At 42.9% G+C, this 22,711-nt stretch overlaps 2 protein-coding genes across 8 annotated transcripts in view; one reads left to right on the top strand and one right to left on the bottom strand.

Moving 5' to 3' along the window:
- Positions 1–1,161, bottom strand: part of dnah5 (dynein, axonemal, heavy chain 5) — a 76,838-nt gene extending 75,677 nt beyond the window's left edge. The window contains exon 1 of the mRNA XM_034553377.1: positions 1,072–1,161. Within this exon, the coding sequence (XP_034409268.1) occupies positions 1,072–1,161 (90 nt within the window). The remainder of the gene's footprint in view (positions 1–1,071) is intronic.
- Positions 1,162–2,870: 1,709 nt separating this feature from the next.
- Positions 2,871–22,711, top strand: part of triob (trio Rho guanine nucleotide exchange factor b) — an 89,151-nt gene continuing 69,310 nt past the window's right edge. For all 7 annotated transcript variants that reach the window (XR_004611199.1, XR_004611198.1, XM_034553094.1 and 4 more), the window contains exons 1-2: positions 2,871–3,188; positions 13,862–13,915. Coding sequence is in view for 5 of the 7 variants with exons in the window: in XM_034553094.1 (XP_034408985.1) it covers positions 3,119–3,188; positions 13,862–13,915 (124 nt within the window). In the remaining 2 variants the exon portion in view is untranslated. The remainder of the gene's footprint in view (positions 3,189–13,861; positions 13,916–22,711) is intronic.

Raw genomic sequence — 22,711 nt, 5'->3', positions numbered from 1 at the left:
CATGCTATGCTCCAGCTATTTCTGACTGCTGCTAGAGGGCCCCGTGAGTCTAATAGTGTAATGGCTCTCAGAGTAATTATCATGGTGCAGGGGTGTTCTCAAATTTGAAAATGAAGTGCAGATTAATTTCAACCTTTGTTTTTTTTTGTCCACTTAAGAGAGAAAGTAAATGCAGGATAACCACCGCTTCACCCGGCTTTATCCTAAATAAAGTGCTGGAAGTATAAAACAACACAAAGTGATAGAATAGATATTCACGCATTCCCTTTGCAAATAACCTTTTAATTTCAGCTTTCGGTGTGAAGGACCTTCATCAGAGCATGCATGTTACATGTTATTTCATATGTCTTGCTGATGTAATACCACTGTGTCTATTTCTAATAATTTACTTTAAATGGGTGTTGAAGTTCATTCATATTTTGATTTTCCAATGTTTGAAATAGCTGTACACGTACTACTACTAGGGTCAATACAATACATGTGTTCCCTCACAGGTAGTAGTCTACTTACTACCTGTGAAGGGAACACATGTATTGTATTGACCCTTCAGACGAGAGCGCTGTCGCTTTAAGAGAGGAGTTAGAAAGACGTGCCAGGCTGAAGGAAAAACATGTGCGCGTGTTAAACTGTGGGATTAGCTAGTTTAATAAAAGTTGCAAAAAGAAGATGGACGTGTTTGCGGACAGTTCCATTGAAGGGTGAAACACATGATATGCACACACACACACTAATGTAATGCACGGTGTTACTCTCCCAACTCATATCATCCTATTTTGAGTTAGCTGCACCTAGCTGTGCTTATGTAAATAACTAGGTACGGTAGTAGTGGAGGCCAATGTTCAATTAAATAATAGAAAATATTTAAAAATATTTTTTTTACAGATATCTAAATAATCATTACAACCATATATGCTGGTGTATCTTTACACTAGAAAGAACCCCACCTGGAAAATAAAAAACGACAAAAAACATTATTAATGTTTCGTAAGCCTCATATGAAGGGTTTATACCGGGACACAGAGAAGATGTTCCTCATTTCAAAAGGTTATTAAATTGTAATGAAGCCCCTACCTGAGTTTCCCTGAATGACTCCGCCGGGACGGTCGTTTGGGTGGGTCGGTTCCTGCAGCTGACTTTGGTGAGTCGCGAGCCGAGGGACATGGCTACACACACTACCTCACAGAAATGCCTCTTCTATTAACAGGATTCGAAACTCGTGCTTCAACCGGGTCGTTAATTTAGGGTAGGCCTACTATTTTCTGAGATTTTTTTTTTTTTTCCTGGTTGAAGCGCGTGGCGGTCCACACGTTCTCCCCCCGCGGTGACCGTGTGTTAGCGGTGTTCATGGTAACCAGGGAATTTGTAAAGAAAAAAGAAAAAGTAAAGACAAAAAGAAAAAAAAGAGGCTGGTCCCAAATGGAGATGATTTATTCACTGGCTGTTTATACTCAAGTTTTCAAAATACACAAATATACCGTATTTATTGACAGGGGGCTTCGTGGAGGAGCTAGACCACCATCAAAGACCATGGAGTCAGTCATGAAAACAGATTTTAAATAAAGTTACTTTTAGCCCTGCCTGTTTGTAGACGGTCAAATGAGTGCCATTGCTGTCGGCTAACATGTTAAAGTGACCACTATCCACGGTGAGCGAAACATTTACTTGAGCTAGTTTTAAATTCCTGTCGACTATTAGCGTTAAAACCTTTAGGCTATAACGTCAAGTTAGTGAACTAAAGTTATATGTTAGTTTTTTGTACACAGTTATTCGAGATATGTACTTGTTACATACCTATTACTGAGTTTCAGTACATTTGTTTTGCAGCTATGTGTTTTACAAGACGTTAGGAAACAGTTAAGCTTAATTAATTACAGGTGTGCCTGCTGATTGCACAGCTGCATCCGTCAGACTGTAAATGGCACAGCCATAGACAGAGAATACAGGCAACGTGCCAACATTGTTTGTAAGACGGAACGTCTGAATATTGATATTGAATATTATTTAATGAAGTCCCACCTATTATTATTTGACGCTAGACGTCTATACCAGTGGAGTAAAGGAGGCCCACTGAGATCAGCGTCATTGGTTACTCGCCACAACTGACACAGAGCAACGTGTGAAGGCGACCACTAGGTGGCAGCAGTGCACTGTCACTATGGCCAAAGGAGCTGAGCCGCAGCTGTCGGTGAGAACTGGGTTAGACGTGTGGGGCAAATGACCTCATACTGTAGCATCATCTTCATCACTAGGGGATGAAGAGAGATTTAAACAGTCCTTCTCCTTCCTCGTCATTGCCATCCTCTTTTCCAACGACATAAAGATCACCCTTCTGAACGACTTGTAATCACCCAGTGGACCGTAACTCCAAGGAAACTAAATAATGCAACACCAGAACTCAGTGACCTCGTGGGAATAATAAACTCACGTTTTCGTCGCAAGAATTCAGCTATGGGGCCTATACGTGACAACTGCTATACTATTATGCTATTATGACTTTTGCACGTAACCTATATTAAACAAACAAAAACAAAACAAAAAATAAATAAATAAAAGCACGCTGTTGTGGATATGACGTCTCCCATAACATCTGGACTTGAGCTATTAAGGCGCACAATCCCGAAGGCTGACTCTCACGCAGCCCGCATCAGCACCGCAGTGAGCGACGATGGGGGCTGCCGATGTGCTGTGGCGCACGATATAAATTTGGGTGGCGCACAATGCACCAAAACCCCCCGAAACGGAATCCCAGGATATCCCACCCCCCACCCACCACACGAAACGGAATAGCCCTCCTCCTTTAGACCTCCTCCCCTCCTCTTTTCTCTCTTTTTTTGTTTGTACCTCCGCCTTCTCTCGCTGTCACCCCCATTCCTCCGCCTCTCCTCTCTCACGTCCCAACTCGGGAGCGCCGCCGATCGGTCGCCAGGATTTTCCCTTCTCGGCCAAAATGGAGGAGGAGGTCTCTCGCTTAATGAAGAGAGCACAGATTGCGTGACCGGATCTGCTTCAATGAAAGGCGACAGGATCCGCTTTTGCTGATCTATAATCATTGCAACAATACAAATAAAAACATATTGAGGAGAGCTATTGCCGTTTCCGCACTCGCGACACCACCACCATGAGCGCAGGAGAGGGACTAGATGAGGCTGCGAAGGACGCGGCAGACATAGCGGCGTTTTTCAAATCCGGTAAGTCGGGAAGGGGCGAGTCTGGCTCAGGGAGGGATACAGTAGAGCTGTCGGCGTGGATCACTGGTGGTCTGCCACATTGTTGCCAAAAAAAAGACCCACAAATTAAAAAAAAAAGAAGCACGCACGGGTTTTTAATTAGGCGAGTTGTGGGCGTCGGAGGCGCTGGAGATGCGCACATCTTTGGAGTGTTTCGCCACATTTAAGTCCACTGACTTGATCATCTCGCAACCTTTGACGACAGCCGGTTAAATAACACCTCCTGGAATATGTGCGTTTTAATTGTTAGGCACTGACCCCATTTTGTGTTGGTCCAAGTGTGCTACAAGGTGTGGATGGCTGCAGCTCGACCACAGTCTCTGCGTGCGTTACGCGTGTTTCGTCGTCACGGGATGTATCCATCACGAACCCCAGTAGTGATGTGGGTCGAACATTTTTAGGAACTGTTTTATTTTTAATCTCTTCCATTTTCAGAGGTGTGTAGAGGTGTGTGTGTGTGTGTGTGTGTGTGTGTGGGGGGGGGGGGGGGGGGGGGGGGGGGGGGGTCATGCACCGCTCTCTCAACCCAGGTCTCACATATAGGATGCATGGATGGAGGCTAGGCCAGGGATGCACGTATGGGCAATAGGTTGCACTGGGCCCGTCTGATATGATGGCATCATGCATCACAAATATTGGGAGGCCTGCCTACCTAATTATCACTCTGCAGCCAAAACACACGCACCTCACAGAGATGGGCTGCACTACCTGATAGCAGCCAAATAACAACACAGGGGGCTTTTGTCATGCACTTTGTTGCTGGTGAGAAACAGTATTATCTAATATTATATTATTATTATTATTATTATTATTATTATTATTATTATGACAAGGTGTCATTTGTAATACAGGAACATTCTCTCTCCAATGATAATAATCCTTCACCAGTGACATACAGACGTGTTACTCTGCTTAATATCCCAGTCCTAAAGGGAAGTGTGTGTTGTCGCTGTGATATTGGTACATCTTACTCAGGCATGTCGTAGGATAATTCCCATCAACGTGTGGTGTGTTCAGGCTGTTTTCTTTTTTTCTCAAACCTGTGTAACAAGCATTTCAAGGAGTGTGAAGACATGGTGAGGCAAGTTTTAGAGTTGAGACTTTTCTCACGTTTAGATTAGATGTTGTTTTGTCTTTCTGAACCCTCAGGGATTTCAGATAATAACTCTCCATCGACTCACACCCATTTGTTCTAACCATATGAAATCTGTATTTCACCCAATCTGACACCGGTATCAGGATGCCAGGACATGTTATATAGACTTTAGAAAGGTGCATTTGAAAGAAAAAGTGAAGTGTTTGGAAATATGTCTCCACCATTAGAGAGGGACCACCTCTGATACACACCAGAAGAAGCAGCTGTCTCTCTCTCTCTCTCTCTCTCTCTCTCTCTCTCTCTCTCTCTCTCTCTCTCTCTCTCTCAGCTGTTTCTCTCTCTGACACCTGGTGCCTGGGGGTCTGCTGTTCACTATTATTGCAGATTGCACACGCAGGAACACACACAGACAACATATCCACCTAAGTGCAAATGAATAAATAGCCGACGTGCTTGCACACACACACACACACACACAGACACAACTTTACTACTTCATACTTTCTTTCTTTTTTAAATGTCTTTAAATCACACACTTTCTCCTAGAAATGGCCTCTGCCAGTCAGGCTGTTAGGAATGTTGTCAAAGTGGATTGTTTTCTAATGTTGCAGTCTCTTTTACGGTTGGCTGGAGACCTGCCAATGTATTTTCCTATAGCTGTGTTGTATCAGGCTGGAAAGTTGGCTCGCAGCGAAGTTGGACTGCTTGCATGTTTATACAGCGGCAAACGCAGTTCATACAGTATTCATGATGGAAACAGAAATAGGTTATGGCCTCAGAAAACTTTAATAAGATACTATTAGGAAGAGAAAGCACAGAAAGTTTCTGAGCTGTTAAAATGGGGAATGGCACTTTTTAATTCAAATATGTTATTGATCAATCTAAAATTAATTTATCTGCTACTTCAACTCTATTCTAAGTATTATCAACCGCATTTAGATATTTGCAATTTGCTTGCTCTGACACGACATCCCATTCCTCCCTGTAGCTCCACTGTGGGGGGACCAGTAGTGATGGCCAGCCCGCTCCCAGTAGCCTCCCCAGCAGGCGCCCTGATTGCTGCCAGCTTGTTGCATGTTGAAATCTTGGCACAGAGCTCGCTCATCCTAGTTGATCCCAAACACTGTATTGCAGGGGCTCTGTGTGTGTATATGTGTGAGTGTGTTGTGGTTTTCTGGGGCTGCGGATGCTTTGCTGCCTATGGTAGGATAGATCCTGCACTATTTTCTTCTTCTTCTTCTTCTTCTTCTTCTTCTTCTTTGACGTATACCTCTTCGCTTGATTATTTTTAGTGAGCAGATGGAGCTCCATCTCTGAGTCCCACACTGACGCCGTGGATCACAGCTCAGCTGCTGAGTCACTCTCCCAAGTTGCTCACGCCGTGATTTAACATCCAATCCTGAAATTATTGCCACCGGTGACGGATGAGACACACAGAACCGCTTTCTTGAACATTTGAGAAGACAGGAACTACATTATCATCCCTTCATGCTCAGCTGTCCAGGTGTTTTTCACTTTACAGAAACAAACCTTTTGAAAGCACAAAACCACTCTCTGTAACTATATTTAGTTGTTTATAAATAGCTTCATCGCTTGACTGTCAGACCAATACTATCTTCTTGTGTTTTGAGTCGGTTGACTACAGCACCCTTTTGTTTCCTGTTTGGAGTGTTGATTTGGACTTAAATGAAGCATTCCTCAAAGTGAGTCATCTAATAACACTCTGCTGGTTACTCTTACTCCACACACCTTACTAGCATTCCCTCGGCTTCAAAAGATTGGATAATTCGATCAGGGCTCATAACTCTGGGTTTTCCTAGTTCAGTCAAGAATTGCATTAGTATGAGTCTGGAAGTTGTGTTTTTTGCTGTTGTCAAATATCCATAAACTGAGTAAATTGAAGGACCTTTCTGGAATATTTGGACGATGCGTTAATGTTGTACGTTTGGGTTCACTATCTTATTTCTGCCTCCTCAACATGTTAATGTCATTCATCACATTCTAGGAGTGGATGAGTGAGGATTGCACTCTCCTTCTCCGACACACGTGCAGCATTTTCAAAACATCTTCACCAACACGAAAACATGAATTGACGACACCTACATAGAAAAAGCAACACAATGGGAACTGTTTCCAGGGAGGGGGGGGGGACAGTAAAACGTGATGCACACGGCTGGGTCACGCAGCGCTTGTTGTGGCCAAACGTGTTGTCATGACGTTGGTGAAGATGTTTTGTAAATAATGTTCAATGTGTCTTAAAGCTGACTTTTTTTTTTTATTTGCAGCGCGTTGAGCTCTCGGACACCGAAATGACCTCTCAAACTGTAGATGTGAATGAAAAGTGTGCATGTGTCATAGATATATATATATATATTATATATTAGCATGACTAATATGGTATGCTGTTCCTTATAGGACGTCACACTCAGGTTCGACCCTCTGCTCAAAAGCTTAAACTTGATGTTTATTTGTTTGCATCACTAGCAATGTGAACTTCTCAATCCATCAACACTTTGGTCTCAACCCGGATCAATTTGCAGGGGCCCTCAAAACCATATCAAGCCAATCCTTATCATTTATGGGTTTCAACTTTCCCAAAGTCTGGAGTGCATTACAAATTGAAAGGCCCGTTAGAAAAAACCCCCGCTGTGCTACTGTCTCTGCGGTTTGATGGATCGGCATACCTTTTAATGCGCAGTAATCCCCCCCCGCCCCCCCGTCTCTTTCTGAACGCAGCGTCATGCCATTAGCTCCACGTGAACTAAAATCCTGTGGTCACGAAGTGATGCGTTACATCTTTAGGTTATTAACTACTGTTAAGTACATTGGAGCACTATGCACAGAGCCATCTTGGAAAAAACAAAAATAACATTTGCTCCCACGATATATGACCGTATTATTTTTTTTACAAGGTATTAATTCACAGATAGTCTCTTGAGTAGTATGTAATGAATTTACTGGGCCTTTGCAACAGCATTATTGTACATAACTGCACTGTGAAACTCGATTAGGGCATAAAAGCAGCCGGATGTAGCGTATGATGGAATAAGATTAAATAACTGTCTAAACAACTTACTTCAGAGCCGTGTCCCCAGCCATAACTACAGCGGTCATAAGACAGTGGCCATCAGTCATGGAGTATAGGACTCGGGGTTCGTTGCAAAGATCTACTGTTTATGTAATCTGTGAAACAAGAAGCCGGTTTCACGCAGCACTGTGTGAAACCGGCTTCTCGTCTACTCATTACTTATGCAGACAGGCTTTCAACTATATGTGTATGAGTGTCTTTGCAGTCTGCATTGTTAAATAATAGATGTTTTATACCAGAAGAATAATTGATAGGCAGGAGCATAAGTGATTACCTCTGCTTTGGAAGACCTGTATTGCACCGACAGGTTTTAAAACCCCCATGCTTTTTGTGTGGTGTACTGAGTATAGAAACGAGACACTGGCATCACCAATGGCTGTGTCAGTATTGACAACACAGTGAGGCATTTCCCTCTGTGCCCAAAGTGAACCCACTGACCTGTGCCAGTGCAGTCTGTAATGAGAGCCAAGTCACCGAGCAGCGATTCTTCGTTTTCTTCTCGTCATAGTCGATGAAAGCACAATGAGCTGATTGTTATCTTGCAGTGCAGAAGTCTCGTATAATCGCGCGGATGAGAAAGAGGACTTGGATCGGCCAATGCGGGAGGCATCTACAGGGGGGGGGGGGGGGGGGGGGGGGTCCTGTTAGAGACGGAGAGGGGTGGATGGGAAGGCGAGGCAGAATGAAGACAGGGGAAGTCAGGTCAAGAATGCACATGAAAATATAGAATAGAGGGAAAAGAGAGCGAGCTTCAGAATGGGAGGACATGACATACTTAGAGGGACAAACAAGCCTTCACTCATCAAATTATAGACCTGAGGCTTGGGTGGAGCACACCCTGACAAAATGTAGGCTGCTCTGCTCTCCACGAGGCTGAAACCTTTTGGTTGTATTCAGGGGCACAGCCTAATTGGCAGTTGGTCAGAGTTAAAGACTGTGAGCTTATGTTGGCATTGCTTTCACCGTTAAATCGCTTGGGCCCGCATGCACATTCGACTAGATCACGTATTCAACTCAAGGGGAAAGGGAGGACTATAGCTTAAAGAAAAGAAAATCATATACATCTATATATTTATGGTCAGATAGATGTTCAACGTTTCAGATTCTATTGGTCAGTATTTTAGTTCACCAGCAGGATGCTCAGCACATTTGTTTGTGATCAGCATTGTAGTACTCCGTCAACGGTCCAATACAGCGGTACGTCTTAATATTGTAAGATAAATGAAAACAATGGCATTAGTCGTGTGTGTGAAGAGTTGATTGAAATCAGACGCTTCCGAAACTCTTCAAATCCAACCAACATAACTAGATTACTGCGATAATCATTGACGACAAGTGGTTTTCTTAAAAAAAATGTTTTTTAAAAAGAAGGACCTTCCTGCAGGAGCCGGGTGGTTACAGCCAGCGCATGCGTTATAACCTCAACGTCTTGGTTTTGATTTCTACCTCCCCATTTCTACACCGTCATCTGTCAAACAAAGTCTAGAAAAAAATCCTTTTGTAAACAATGGACAATATTTGGGTTCAGACTCACCTGAGACCGCCGGACAAAAGCGAGAGATTCCAGGCCAATGTATTGTATGTGAGTAAGAAGAGGCACTTTTTCTTCTCCCCCCCTATGCTTTTATAAAATAAGTACCAGATGTTTGCTATAGCTCGTTCCACTCTCACTGCTTATTGGAGAGTTTTTATGGAGAAGACCATCAAGAAGGTAGCACACAATGAGGCGATGGCCTAATTTACAGCCAGGCCATGCTGATCGATCTCATCAGAGAACCTCAACCAATTTCAAGAGAGTCGTAATACACTTTACAGGCATGTAACAACCCCCCCCCCCCCCCCCCCCCCCCCCCCCCCCCCCCCCCCCCCCCCCCCCCCCCCTCCCCCCCCCCCCCCCCCCCCCGACCCCCCCTCCATCTCAACAAATTATTGATTGGTGTAAAATGTCATGTACATCTATGACAGGTTCACTTTGAAGACACACAGACAAGGACCAGGGGCTTCTTTTCTTCAGCACAGAGAAAATGAGCAGATATATTCCAGGTGGTTTAAATTAAAGCTGGTCAAATATTTTAGCTTGTCATTCATTGTCATTTGATTTTGATTTTACACAATGCATTGGAGACCAGTCAGGGGCTACTGTTGAAGACCACAATAAAAAATAAGAGCAGAGCAGTGATCCTATACTCTAAGCTACAACATTCTGTTTTGTGCAAATGCAAAGAGAGATATTTTGCATTATTTAATGTAAACTTATACACGCACAATTATGCAGGGGCCTTAACAAAATCAATTAAAACTAACCAAAGCAGTAAAACGGTCACTGAGGATGGAGATATTTTTTGCTGTGCTGGGACTCGTTGATGTCACTTGATATACCTGAAAGATATCTGTTGTGGCCATATGTCGATAATCAGGAATTCAAATTGGTTGGTAATGTGTTTGTAGGATGGGAAATGTAGCCTTTGGGACAGCGTCATTACTTCACACACAAGACGCACACACATGCACACAGGTATAAATCATTACATCCCACCCATGTCGCCCGGAGCCCTCTGGAAGCAAGGAAGAGGGGGGATGGAGGAATAGAGCGAATGACCGAGGGATGGAGGCATAGGAGGATTGCGGGGTCATAAAAATAGGCGGTGGGTTGGTGTGTGTGTCTCCTGCAAATCCCTCGTGATAAGGGAGAAACCTCTTGTCAGTCCACTGCAGACTCCCTCTCATTCTATCCCTTTTCATTCCTTTCATCGCCTCCTCCACTGCTCTCCCACACGGTCTTCCATCATTACTTCATACCTTGCCTCTGCTCAGGGTTGTCATATCTTCAAATAATGATCCTGGATTCGTGATACCTGGTCTCCTGTTTGTGACTCGCACGGTGCCGCCCTTCTCCTGGGCAGTAAATATGACGTCCAAACAATGCTTTGCATTCCATTTTTATTGGAAATTAATTTGTATTAATTAAGGTGTGGCACATTAATGAAAGACACATAAAAACACTCAAAGATGGCATAGATCCTAAAAGGAGAGTGCCGAGCTCACCATTATTCCAAATAAAGCTCAGCATTTTCACCTTATTGTGTCAGCTTTTGGAAAATAAGTGTCATCGCTGCAAGAGACCTTCGTGTATTATATTAATTCACAAAATGTCAATATGGATCCTTGCACCATTTCAAATCCTTCCTTCCTCTCTCCTCATGCCCCTTCAGCAGATGTTTCAATCATCCTCGTCTTTTACAGTTCCTTCTTCATCTCCTCTCTCTCTCTCTTTCCCGACGGCTTAAACCGAGAAAGCATCTGGAACTGGTGTCTGGAGTTGCAAGCCTCCCACAAAGCTCTGAGCCTCCTTTTGAAAAAGAAGCCCGGGACTCATGAGACCCCCCTCCCCCCCTCCCCTCCCCTCCGCCCCTTGAGTTCTGAGACACTCACTTTTTTAAAGAACTTTTCCGAAGTCAAGTGTCAGAACGCGAGTGAACCAGAGTGAAAAAAGAACAGGTCACTGGACTTCACTCTCAGTGTTAATGTCATCCTCTTTTTTTTTTTTGTCTTTCCCTCTCGGTATTTAGAATATAAGAGGTTGATAGGTTGGCATAACTTTTGCAATAATTCATATTCTCTCAGTAGCACACGTCCATCTGCATCCTTGCAACTTCAGATACCAGATCCAATGCTATATATATATATATATATATATATATATATATATATATATATATATATATATATATATATATATATGTATCACATGTTTTATTTGTTTGGCAGACGGGGGCTGAGGTCTCGGGCTTCTTCAGTCTGCATGAAAACAACAACAAGAACAACAAAAACATGTCATGAAGCAGAACATGGACGTAGCCTCGGTGAAATCAAAGCCGAGCCGGCAGTGTGTTTAAGCGTACATGTGTGAGCTTGTGTGCTGCCTGAGACTGCTTGTCTTCTGTCAACAGCTGTGCTCAGTCTGTCCAACAGGAACTGTGTAGTCTCTATTTCTCTCACACACACACACAAACACACAAACACACACACACACACACACACACACACACACTGTAACATTCCCTCTTGCTTTGAAGACAGCAGCAGGCTCTGATCCCTGTCGTGTAAACAGTGCCAACCCAGCGCTCCCCTGGCTTAGGAGGGCTAAACTGCCGCTTGGCCTCTCTGGATTCAGATAAAATAGGTTGAGGATCAAACCTATCATCCCGTCCTACTGTTTTCACTACAAGGGTACGGTTTTAGAAGAAATACTGCCAATTGCGTTGTGCTGTTGTAGCTAACTGTTGTTTATTTGTTGGTTTAGCTTTCACACGGAAAGCTCTGGCTAAAACTTGTCGTCAACGAAAAGGAAGTTAAGTAAGATGGACCTGTGAAAACAAAGTGCACAATTTCACTTGTAATCCTCCCCGATTGGGCATCCCACTGTTAATGCACATTAGATTCCTCACAACTGCACGAGCAATCGTAAAATAGAACTCGCCACCCTCGCAAGGCAGATGGAGCTCGGATGAGGATGTCACTGTAGTTATTGTTTCCTTTCAGACTTTCTCACAACTTGATCTTGATCACGGGTATGAGTGACAGCTCCGTCACTTGCCTTCGACCCCCGTGGGGTTCTTTCTCTCAGGCGATTTAATTTAATTTAATCCCAGACTCCCCTCCTGTCCACATGACCATGTTGCCGTCTAATCCCCGCCATGATTTCTCCAGACAATATCTAGATGGTTTAATACTGTAAAGGATGTTTCCGGGCATCTGAACATTCGCTACAGTCACACATGTAACTTCTCTCATGCACTTTCCCCCCCCAGAGGACGAGCACTTTATCCATACCACACTGCATGAAATGAAACATAGAACGTGAGAACAGGTGCGTTCTGTAATCCTCGTTAGGCAGCGACATAAGCCAGGCTGTTCTTTCCAGACAGGTAGAAGTCAGAGCAAAGAAGAGCTAAGCTGCTCCTCTCCCTCAATGCCGGCCTCTGTTATCTGTTAGTGTCCGACTGACGAGTGACCCACACACATGCATGTCAGTCCCAAATTAGAAGTCGCTGTATCTTTTGAGTCGATGTATAACTGCTATTTGTTCTTCAGGGTTAAAATGTCACCGGCACAGACTTCGCATCCGCTTTTCTGTTTAAATCGACAACCAAAAAAAGGAAACTTATTTTGCCTCGTTTTAATTAAGTCCACGTTGAGATTCAATTTGTGGATGATGTGGATTAGCGGAACATCCAGAATGAGTCAGTCCGTTATTTATTAATCGATTCTGGATTGATCGCGATGCCGAAAGTGGCGTCAACTGGTTTCCGGCACCGGACGCACACCGCTCTGCTTTTCCCCCAGGAGCACTCGGATGTTCTCAACATCTCTGTGAAGACCATTCCTCCTCAGGCATTAGAGACGCGGCTCTCGACGGCACATGGTATCTTTAAAGGATTCGTTGGCTTATCAGCTGGTGCGCTGAGAGTCATGCATGAGGCTGTGTGCGCGTATCTGATGGTATACGCTAATATGCTATTGCTTCTGTTTCCATCCGGGGAGAGAGATCCTCCTCTGTTCTCCTGAAGGTTTCTTCCCTTTTTAACCCGTGAAAGTTTGTTTTTTTTCTGTTTTTTTTGGAGTTCTTCCTGATGCGATGTGAGGTCCTGGGACAGGGATGTCGTATGTGTACAGATTGTAAGGCAAATTTGTGATTTTGGGATATAAACTGAATTAAATTGAATTGTCCGTGTGTGTGTGTGTGTGTGTGTGTTTGGTAAAGTGTGAGAGCGTAATGTAAGGAAGAGAGATAAAGAGCATTATGTCTTCACCAGCTCATGTTCACCTGCAGCATGTATCATATATATGTGTGTATGTGTGTGTGTGTGTGTGTGTGTGTGCGTGTGTGTGTGCGCGTGTGTGTGTGTGTGTGTGTGTATGTGTGTGTTTGGTAAAGTGTGAGAGCGTAATGTAAGGAAGAGAGATAAAGAGCATTATGTCTTCACCAGCTCATGTTCAGCTGCAGCATGTATCGTGTGTGTGTGTGTGTGTGTGTGTGTGTGTGTGTGTGTGTGTGTGTGTGTGTGTGTGTGTGTGCGTGTGTTTGGTAAAGTGTGAGAGCGTAATGTAAGGAAGAGAGATAAAGAGCATTATGTCTTCACCAGCTCATGTTCAGCTGCAGCATGTATCATGTGTGTGTGTGTGTGTGTGTGTGTGTGTGTGTGTGTGTGCGTGTGTGTATGTGTGTGTGTCTGTCTTAGGAAGGGACTATCCAGCTACTCAGATCAAAGAGCTAATCCACAACCGCTCACTCTCTCATTTGTCCTCTGTAATGTCAAGGTTCTAACATCTCACACTAAAACACGGTGACGGTTACTATACTGATCCAGTAAGCTATACAAGACAGCGCTTTCACCCTTCATTTCCTTTATTAAACTTTTTTTTGTATCTCTCTCTTTCTCTTTTTAGATTGCTCTCTTCCAAAATGTGAATCCAAACTAGATGGCCCGGGTAAAACTTCAGGTAGGTGTGCTTGTCACTCAGTCACGGAGAATCATTCATCAATATCCTTCCAGACGTGTGTGCACATGATCCTTTTATTGCCCATGCTAAACATCCCCGTCTGTGTCTTGTAGGTCATGCAAGTAATTAAGAAAAGGGTTTGCACGTAATCTTATTCATCCAATATCAAAAGGGACTTGTCTTTTATGTTTGGCTGCTCTTTGGAATGCTAGATGAGACAGTGTCGCTTATTTATTTACTGCATGTGTTTATGTTAGTGAGAGGTAGACTGAGCTGAAACACCACTTACACCATCTTTAAGTAGAATGTTGTGTTCCACCAAAGCTTTACTGCGTTGAATCCCATTAGACACAAGCTACTCTGTGGCATGACCGTGACCTTGTAGGTTCACATCCCTAATACCCCCAGGACCCACATGCTAAAAATACACCACGTCACTCTCCGGGGGTGAGGTGTTTTTGGGGTGTAAACAGTTAAGTGGCTCCTCATGCGTAAATTAATGTGGGGCAATAGTTTATTCAGTTTTAATCTCCCTTGGAGTCAAATAATGCATTGTACATTGGTGGAGCTTTTCCCATAGAAAGTCTTGATTAAAGTGTTAGGCTTTATGTAGTCACTTCCAGCAGAGTGAGCATACAGTAGCTGACAGTACATGTCAGTTGTTATTCAAAAAGTGAACCAAAAAAAAGACATTTTAAAGATGTGTTGTACACGTCGTGTAAGCGTTTGAGTCTCGGACTGAAGCGCGAGTGTCGCGGATGGATGGGACGCATATCCTATTTTTGTGATCTCTCAACAAACATCAGTAGATTGGGTTCTATTTAGCTCGGTGAGCCCCATGTGGTTGACCTGGTGTTTTCCAATTGGGTCAGTCAGGGATGAACATTTTACAAGACAGCTTGGCCTATTATTCCCACTTGCCAGAATTTGAACGGGTGTCAAGGGAAATGATTGGGACATGCCAGACAAATCCTGTGCACAGGCCTTTTGCCCAAAAACCCTTGGAAGTTCATCCCTGAGGCTGACTCACAAAAATTAAAGCTGCAGCGGTCCCTTTGTATGCATTTTTTTTGGAATCGGGCAGAAATTCTGAGCTGCCCTCATTGAATCCGAGTAATCAGGTTGTACTGAAAATTTGATGGCAGATTTCTGACCCGGTCAATTTTTCTTTATTGATTTTTTTATTTGCTACACAAAATGAACCCGCTGTTGAATTAAGTGAAATTGCAGGTTTTTAACGTCCCTCTTGGAAAACAAATTAAGGCTAATGCATCTTTCTGCATGAGCCACATGTGCTCATCCATGTTGTTGTGAACTTGCCTCCATGAGATGTGCTCGTTCTCGATGCGTTGTTGCTTCCTTTCAAGGGGATTGACGTAACCTCAACTGGGTATTTCCTGTTTTTTTTGTTATATCCACACTTGGCTTCTTTGATCAACATGTTTTGAGAAACATTTGTCTTTCTCAGGGCTTAGACTTGTTTTGTTCCTAATTCTGTGAACTGGAAAGACCCCAAAGTTACAAGTATAAAGCGAGAAAATAATAGAGTTGGTAAAAGGTGCATTCTCTAATCTAATCGTCAAGTCAAAGCAGTTAGTTTAACCATTAACGTAGCATAAGGCCTCATTATTGTTGCTATGGTTACTTGCAGCCTAACATAGGCAGACTAATGGCTTCGACCGGTGATTACTCATTTAGAATCAAATCTTGAGCCAAAACAAAGCAACAGTAGGCAGTAGCAGAGAAATTAAGACAATACATTGAGTCATTTCTGTAGATGCACAAATACCCAAAGGCTCAAAGGCTGATCTGGTATTATTGAACACCATTGTTTTAATGACTAAGAATTCAGTTAGTTTATATCCATGTCAATATGTGTTCCATTTATTAGTATTTTTTACAAAGTTAGGAAGAGTAACATTTAAGTCGACCCTGATGTTGCCTTCCACATAAAATGATGATTCCAATCACTTCCTCACAGTATATTATGAGATGAGTGATTCATTACTATCAGGAGTCCCAAACTAATGATGTGGGTTTCTGATTGGTGTAGTGAAAGTATAAATAGAATTCATGCACAGCATTGGTAGCCTGAGGGGCTCACTTAAGTGCTGAGTGTGCGTCTCTCGACTCAGACCCATACCAACTTCAACCTGCCTCTCTTGCTGATGTGTCAGCTCTCATCTGTTCTGCTCATGTCACATAGTAGCGCCGACACAGACCCTGCATCTAAATATGGGCACACACACACACATATACACACACGCATGCATGTACTACAGTGTGTTAATCCTGATAAATATCCATTCATTTGAAGTTGCACTAGTTCGCATTACCTGGATAAAAACTGAAAAACTGGATTATTTATGGACATGCAATCAGACGTGCTCACACACATTTCATTCAGTACACGTGTTTGATGAAGGGGAAAATCTGGAGGAAAAAAAAGAAGCCTATAATCTGGATGAGTTTTAGAGAAGACACTTTAACACAAAATCACAAGTGTCCCAAAAACACTGTTGCCTGCATATGGATTTACAGACTAAGCATGCTTAGATTAAATAGTTGGACTCTTCCCCAAATATGCTCTTAATCTCAGTCCCAGATAATCTGCACCAGTAGCCAACACTGCCTGTTCAGTCTGATCTCTTGCTGCACTGGCAATGCTTAGCATGCAGAGTATATGGGGAATTTAATGAGGATGGTTTGCAGTCATTGTCGCTGACAATACGTTAGATGAGAGAGAGAGAGGGAGAGAGGGAGAGAGAGAGAGGGAGAGAGGGAGAGGGAGAGAGGGAGAGAGGGAGAGAGAGAGAGTGAGAGAGGGAGAGGGAGAGAGGGAGAGAGAGAGAGAGAGAGAGAGCTCTCCTCTCCATATGTTTCTGTTCAGTTTAATTCAGCTGTGAACTCAGTATCTCATCTCTACCCGTACTGAGCTCACTGTGTGGTTCCTATTGAATTTGGCTTTGAATGCTAACCATGTGCACTGTGGGTAGACAAGCAGGCACATGCACATACACACACACACGCACGCACACACGCACACACTCACACACACTTCTAAGCAGTGGAGGAAGTGGTTTTCTCTGGATTTCATTGGAATTTGTTTTTTCATTCCCCCCTGCATAGGCCAGGGTGGAACTCTATATGGTGTCTCTCGCTCTCCCTTTCTCTCTCTCTCCCTCTCTCTTTCTTTCCATCTTTTCTCTCTGGTTCCAGATCTTGTTTTTCTCGCTCAGTTGCTGTCTCTCTTTCATTGTCACAAATATATCTTTCAAAATATATATATTCAAATAAATAATAGGATGTGTGTATTTCATATCACACCTTAACCGGGGGTCGGCCGCACTATTTGAATTTAACTGTAATAAAAGCACATGGTTAGACTTGGCGCTGTCTCCTAATTTGCATACATGCACTCCAACGTGTTATGGAACGGTACGTTTGCATGGCAGGCAAATCTTGAGACTCCCTAATGTTTTTACTACTAATGGAAAAAAAAGACTTTGCAAAGTGTCCACTGTCATGTCAGCCTTTCAATATGATCTTGTTTTAATGTGTTTCTTTCTTTTCTTTAATTTAATATTGGATTGTAACGTTCCGTTCATCAGTTTGAAAAGTCTTTTGTTTCAAAGTAGTTAAAAGACAAAATGCTTCATGACAGCTGCACTTTTGGAGCTCTCTCTCTCTCTCTCTCTCTCTCTCTCTCTCTCTCTCATACACTCACACACACACACACACACACACACACACAGAGGCAATGGGTTGAAAGGGAAGAAAGCCAGTCAGACGCCCCGTGGTGTCTTACATGGAGACAGCTGGACTCAGCACCGAGTGTGTTTGTGTCATGTTTGTCTGCACCTTTTGTGCGTCTCTCTGCATGCAGTTCATTCAGATGTGCATGTGTGTGTGTGTGTGTGTGTTTGTGTGTGTGTGTGTGTGTGTGTGTGTGTGTGTGTGTGTGTGTGTGTGTGTGTGTGTGCGTGCGTGCGTGCGCGCATCCTGACCTCTCTCTTTGTGCCTTTTGCCTGCTTGTGTGTAAGTCCGATTGTTGGACCATGCTTTGAAACACTGGCTGTGTTGGTTTTAGAAAGAGCACAGTGTGCATCCTTCACAGGATGTCAATATAATGATATCTGTTTAGCCGAGTCATATTTCCTGTAGCTGCATATAACTCAAAGATCAAATCCAAACACCACATCAGTTCATTTATCTGGCGTTTTTTTTTTTTATAAAATGTGCTTAAATACTTGCCCATGGAGTGAATGGGCGTTTGTTTTGACTGGACACAGCTTTAAAGTTCTGTATGACTGCATATGATCAAGTTTGGACCGTTTTTATTGGAGTTTCTGATTTAAATCCTACTAAGTAAGTAAAATATGTGACATTTTAATAACCTTTGACGCAAAATCCTACAATGATTGTGAATATTTTCCCCTTCACGTCAGGATCTGTAGTTTGTTTTGTGTTTCCTGTTTTATTGTGAAGTCTTTGTCTCTCACGTCCTCTTTTTCCCTCCACTTCCTGTCCTTGTGATTGTCTGCCATGTCCCTGATTGTTTCCTCCTGTGTCCAATCACCTGCACCAGCCCTGTGTATTTAATCCCTGTTTGTGTCTTTCCCCTTTGTCAGTTTGTCCTGTTAGGATCACCATAGATCACGGGGTGAGGTAGTTCTCTGGATTTTTCCTGCAAGCATTAAAGTTGCCTTTGTTCACTATTTGTCGGCGTTTGGGTCCTCTTCTTGCTGTTCTCCCGTGACACTTCAATGCTAAATGTCTTTGTTAAACGAAAGCATCTGGTCAAGGAAAAAAATATTCCAATTATTTTCTTTATACCACTTTGCAAAATACACAATACATGACACATGATCTAGACCGAGGCCTTAGGCAGACGGAGCAATACACACTTGCACAGTCAAACTCTTTCAGTGATCTATCGGCACCGAGACCAATAATCAGGGTTCATCAATAACGATTTCCCTCATCTCCATGCGTTGCTGAACCCGGCCCTCCATAAACAAACGCAAGTAATAAATACACCGCTGTGTGCTTATGGGCTCCATCTGTTGCAAACTGCATTATCCCTGAAGTCGAGACAGTGTGTCCACATCGGACTCACTGGAGGTTTCATCACGATCCCGTCTCTCTGCAAGACCTGATGTTCACAGTAGTAATACAAGGGATCATATCTTATGGGTGTTGGACATGGACAGCGTTTGGTTAACATTTAGGTGAGCAGTGTAATGCATCTTTTGCCTCTCTCTTCTCTTCTTCTCTTACCTCCCTCCCCCTTCGACACTCCTCTCATTCCTATTTCCCTCATCATCATCTTTGTCCTCCTCTTTCTCTCTCTCTCTCTCTCTCTCTCTCTCTGAGCCCGGTCTTTTTCTGGAGAGCACTGATGCATGGGGCAGCAAGGTTCCACTCCATCTCCCGTCCAATCGCCGTCAACCGCTCCCCCGTACACCAGCCAATCGCTCGCTAGAGATGGGTAAAAAGGGGAGGGCTAAGCGTGAGGCGGGTGGGGGAGTTGCCGGTCGGTCCTCGACTCGAGGGATATAAAGGATGCATGGCTGCTCCCGGGACAGGGGGGAATATCACCATAACGATGGATGCACTCGCTGTCTTTTGTCGGTCGTGCTGCTGCAAGAGCGATGCTAGTTTATGCTAAAGACTTGTTTATAGAATTAAATCCAATAATCCATTCAAAGATTAAATAATGGCATATGATGTTGGTCCGTGTGATAGCATTGTCATATCTCTGCAAACACATTATTGGGTCATTTTCCTGCTAAAATACTATTGATTAATGTTTGATTCATAGCTGCAGTGTGGCAGTTTTACTTTTGTAGTTATTAGTTATTTGTAGACATTTATGCACATGGAGTGGAACGAAGGCTGATTTCTCCCCCCCCCCCCCCCCCCCTTGCCGTGCATGTTGATGACGGAGACAATGGGTAGAGGTGTGTGTGTGTGTGTGTGTGTGTGTGTGTGTGGGGGGGGGGGGGTAGGCTGTGATTGTTGAAACCTGCAAGCAGTTCTTTCATGGATGGGAGGTTCTACCACCTCTCAGCCTTTGGAAGCTCATATAGGGATGGAAACCCTCATGTGCTGTCATGCTGCTTGCTTCATGGGTCAGTTTACTGGCTGAAGACATGTCCATCCAGATCCTGTCCGCTGGACCTTGTAAGTATTATATGATTTACAAGGTCAGGCTGAATTATTTAACATTAGATAGTGGACAAAGACACACACACACACACACGCATATGCACACAAGAAACATGTATTGCCCGTTGACATCTCTGCTCTTCTCTGAGTTATTTCTCGATAGCATCACAACTTTTCTATTCTTGCTCTGAACGCTAACTAATGAATGCACGTGAGTCATGTGGTCTCACTTCTACTCCTGCGATGGTCTGTGTTGACAGGCGGCCGAACAGAAGAGCCATCTTCGGTTTGGGTAGCGCCAGTGGTTCTCGGCACGAAAGGCAAATACATCGCAATTGAATAATTGACACATATGTTTGTTGTATTCCTGAGTTGAGATCCCTCCCATAACACCATCACCACAGTGAAGACACGAACCGTTGTCGTTGGCAACATTGCATCTATCAAACTTTTGCTGAGCAGCGGCCACTGTGGTTGAAGTGAGAACGACATGATGGTGTTAAATGGTAATACACAAGCCGAGAAAACATGTTATATCATGATCCTGAACATTATTATAAGCATCTCCCTGATATTGACTCACCGGCTTCCTTTGCACTTGTTTGCTCATCTTTCTCTACTGTTATTTGTTTAATAATATTAGAGGATTAACAAACAAATACACGTGGATATATGTACATTCAGTCTAGGACACACAGCCACGCGGTTTCCCTTTTTATCTCTGAAATCGCTTCAGATTTTGTTCCTAACATCACAGTTTTATGTCTTAAACTCTTGTTATTGCATATCGGGAGATGGTAGTTTCACAAATCATGTTGAACATGTTTTAGAATATGTTTATAGAGTATGTTTTAGTCGTCTTCCTTGCTTGGTCCATTAGGTGTTCATTTGTGGCTTGACGTTCACAAAAAAATCTGTTTAAATTGTATATTTGAATATGGAGAGGAAGATCAGAGCGATACTATATGTGCTGCTGTGCTCCGTTGTACCTGGCGGGCCCTGTGACACCTTGACGTGGACACCTTTTGAATGCAGTTGCTATTCTCTCGAGGCGGAGTAAGCTGTTCATACTTTATAAGATTAGCAGGAGACGCTGTCTGTGATGCCCAGTTTTCTAAATCCCTTAATATGATGTTTTTTTAAGATTAAGTTAATTAAAATATCCCACGTCACTAAAAATGACAAAGCTGCACATTGTACTGTTTGTTGGGCATGATTAAATGACAAAATTATCCAGTTTTTTTCTGCTTCCCATTGACACCGTGAACCCTTATCTGAGAAATGAGCTCTCCTTTAGCCTTTTAATATTTCAGCAGCTTGTCAATAGGGACTGCGTCTGGATGATGGGAATACGTGGGTCAGGAATCTTGGGAATGAGTCCTTCATTTGGGTTCCTATTGATTGTCTCCTATTCTGCTATTCGGGATGACGTGGTTTAAGTAACTGCACCGATTCTCAAAGCAGATGCGGTATTGATAATAGTCTGCAGTAATTAAATGATCTCCTCCAAGCTTGATTAATAAGACATGAAATGTCAGTGTTCTCAACCAGATTTATATTTACCTTTTGAATGAAAGTCGTGGATGTGATTTTTAGTTATCGTCCATAAAGCTAAATGCAAATGCTAATGAGGACACGTCAGTAACTGCAGCTCGTCACAGGTTTTCATACGACGTTCTCAATTTACTTTTTAATTTATTTTAATGAAATGTGTGTCATGGTGGTGGTTTTGTCAACGTTGAAAATATGTGTGAATAGTAGTATTATATAATATGTGTTATATAATAATAAAATATGTGTGAATAGTAGTATTATATAATATGTGTTATATAATAATAAAATATGTGTGAATAGTAGTATTATATAATATGTGTTGCAGTAGTATGTTTGGGAGCATGTGTTCTGACCTTAACAGAGTCTTAGTCTATCACACTGCAAAAATGTTCCTCCAGAAACTCAGTGATGATGTCACAGACGCTGCAAACATGTATTTTTTTTTATGTGTTAGCTTTGATCTGTCCTTGAATATGCTTTACTGATGAGAGTATGTAGTGACCCCTACTGTGTGAGACAAAGAGTGCAGGGAGTTAGGATGTCAGTCCCCCCTTCTCTCTCTCTCTCTTTCCTCTCTCCTAGGAATAATAATAATAACGTCTTTTTGTGCGGCCTGTGATCATTTGCATTTTATTTAAAGTATGTGGGTATCACATTTATTTTTAATTCCCTTTGAAAAAGGATGCAGATAAAAATGGAAAGTTTGAATGTATGGTATCCTATCCATATGCATTGGGGTGGAGGCCGGATTCAGATGTGGTTCTTTTGGCCTCAAAGTCATAAAAAGACCTGCAATTAAATGGCTTGAGGTGAACATCCTAAATTGGGAGCAAAAACAAACCAGTCTGAAGCAATGTTTCCGACTCTCTTTCTCTCTCCTCCTGCTCCTAACTTCTCATTTTTCTCGCCTCTATCCGTCTTTCTTTGCCTCCGCTTTCTTCTTTGAGGATGGTTAGAAAATTAAGACACTTGGGAGCCTCACCAGAATATGAAAATAACTATGAGTTTAGATTTGGAATAGCTCAGCAGTCTAAATTGGTGTAAAATATTTCCCTCTGTAAAACACTGTTG

Source organism: Cyclopterus lumpus, chromosome 16 (genome assembly GCF_009769545.1).
Source record: "Cyclopterus lumpus isolate fCycLum1 chromosome 16, fCycLum1.pri, whole genome shotgun sequence".
Classification (NCBI taxonomy): Eukaryota; Metazoa; Chordata; class Actinopteri; order Perciformes; family Cyclopteridae; genus Cyclopterus; species Cyclopterus lumpus.
This window is presented reverse-complemented; position numbering and strand designations above follow the sequence as displayed.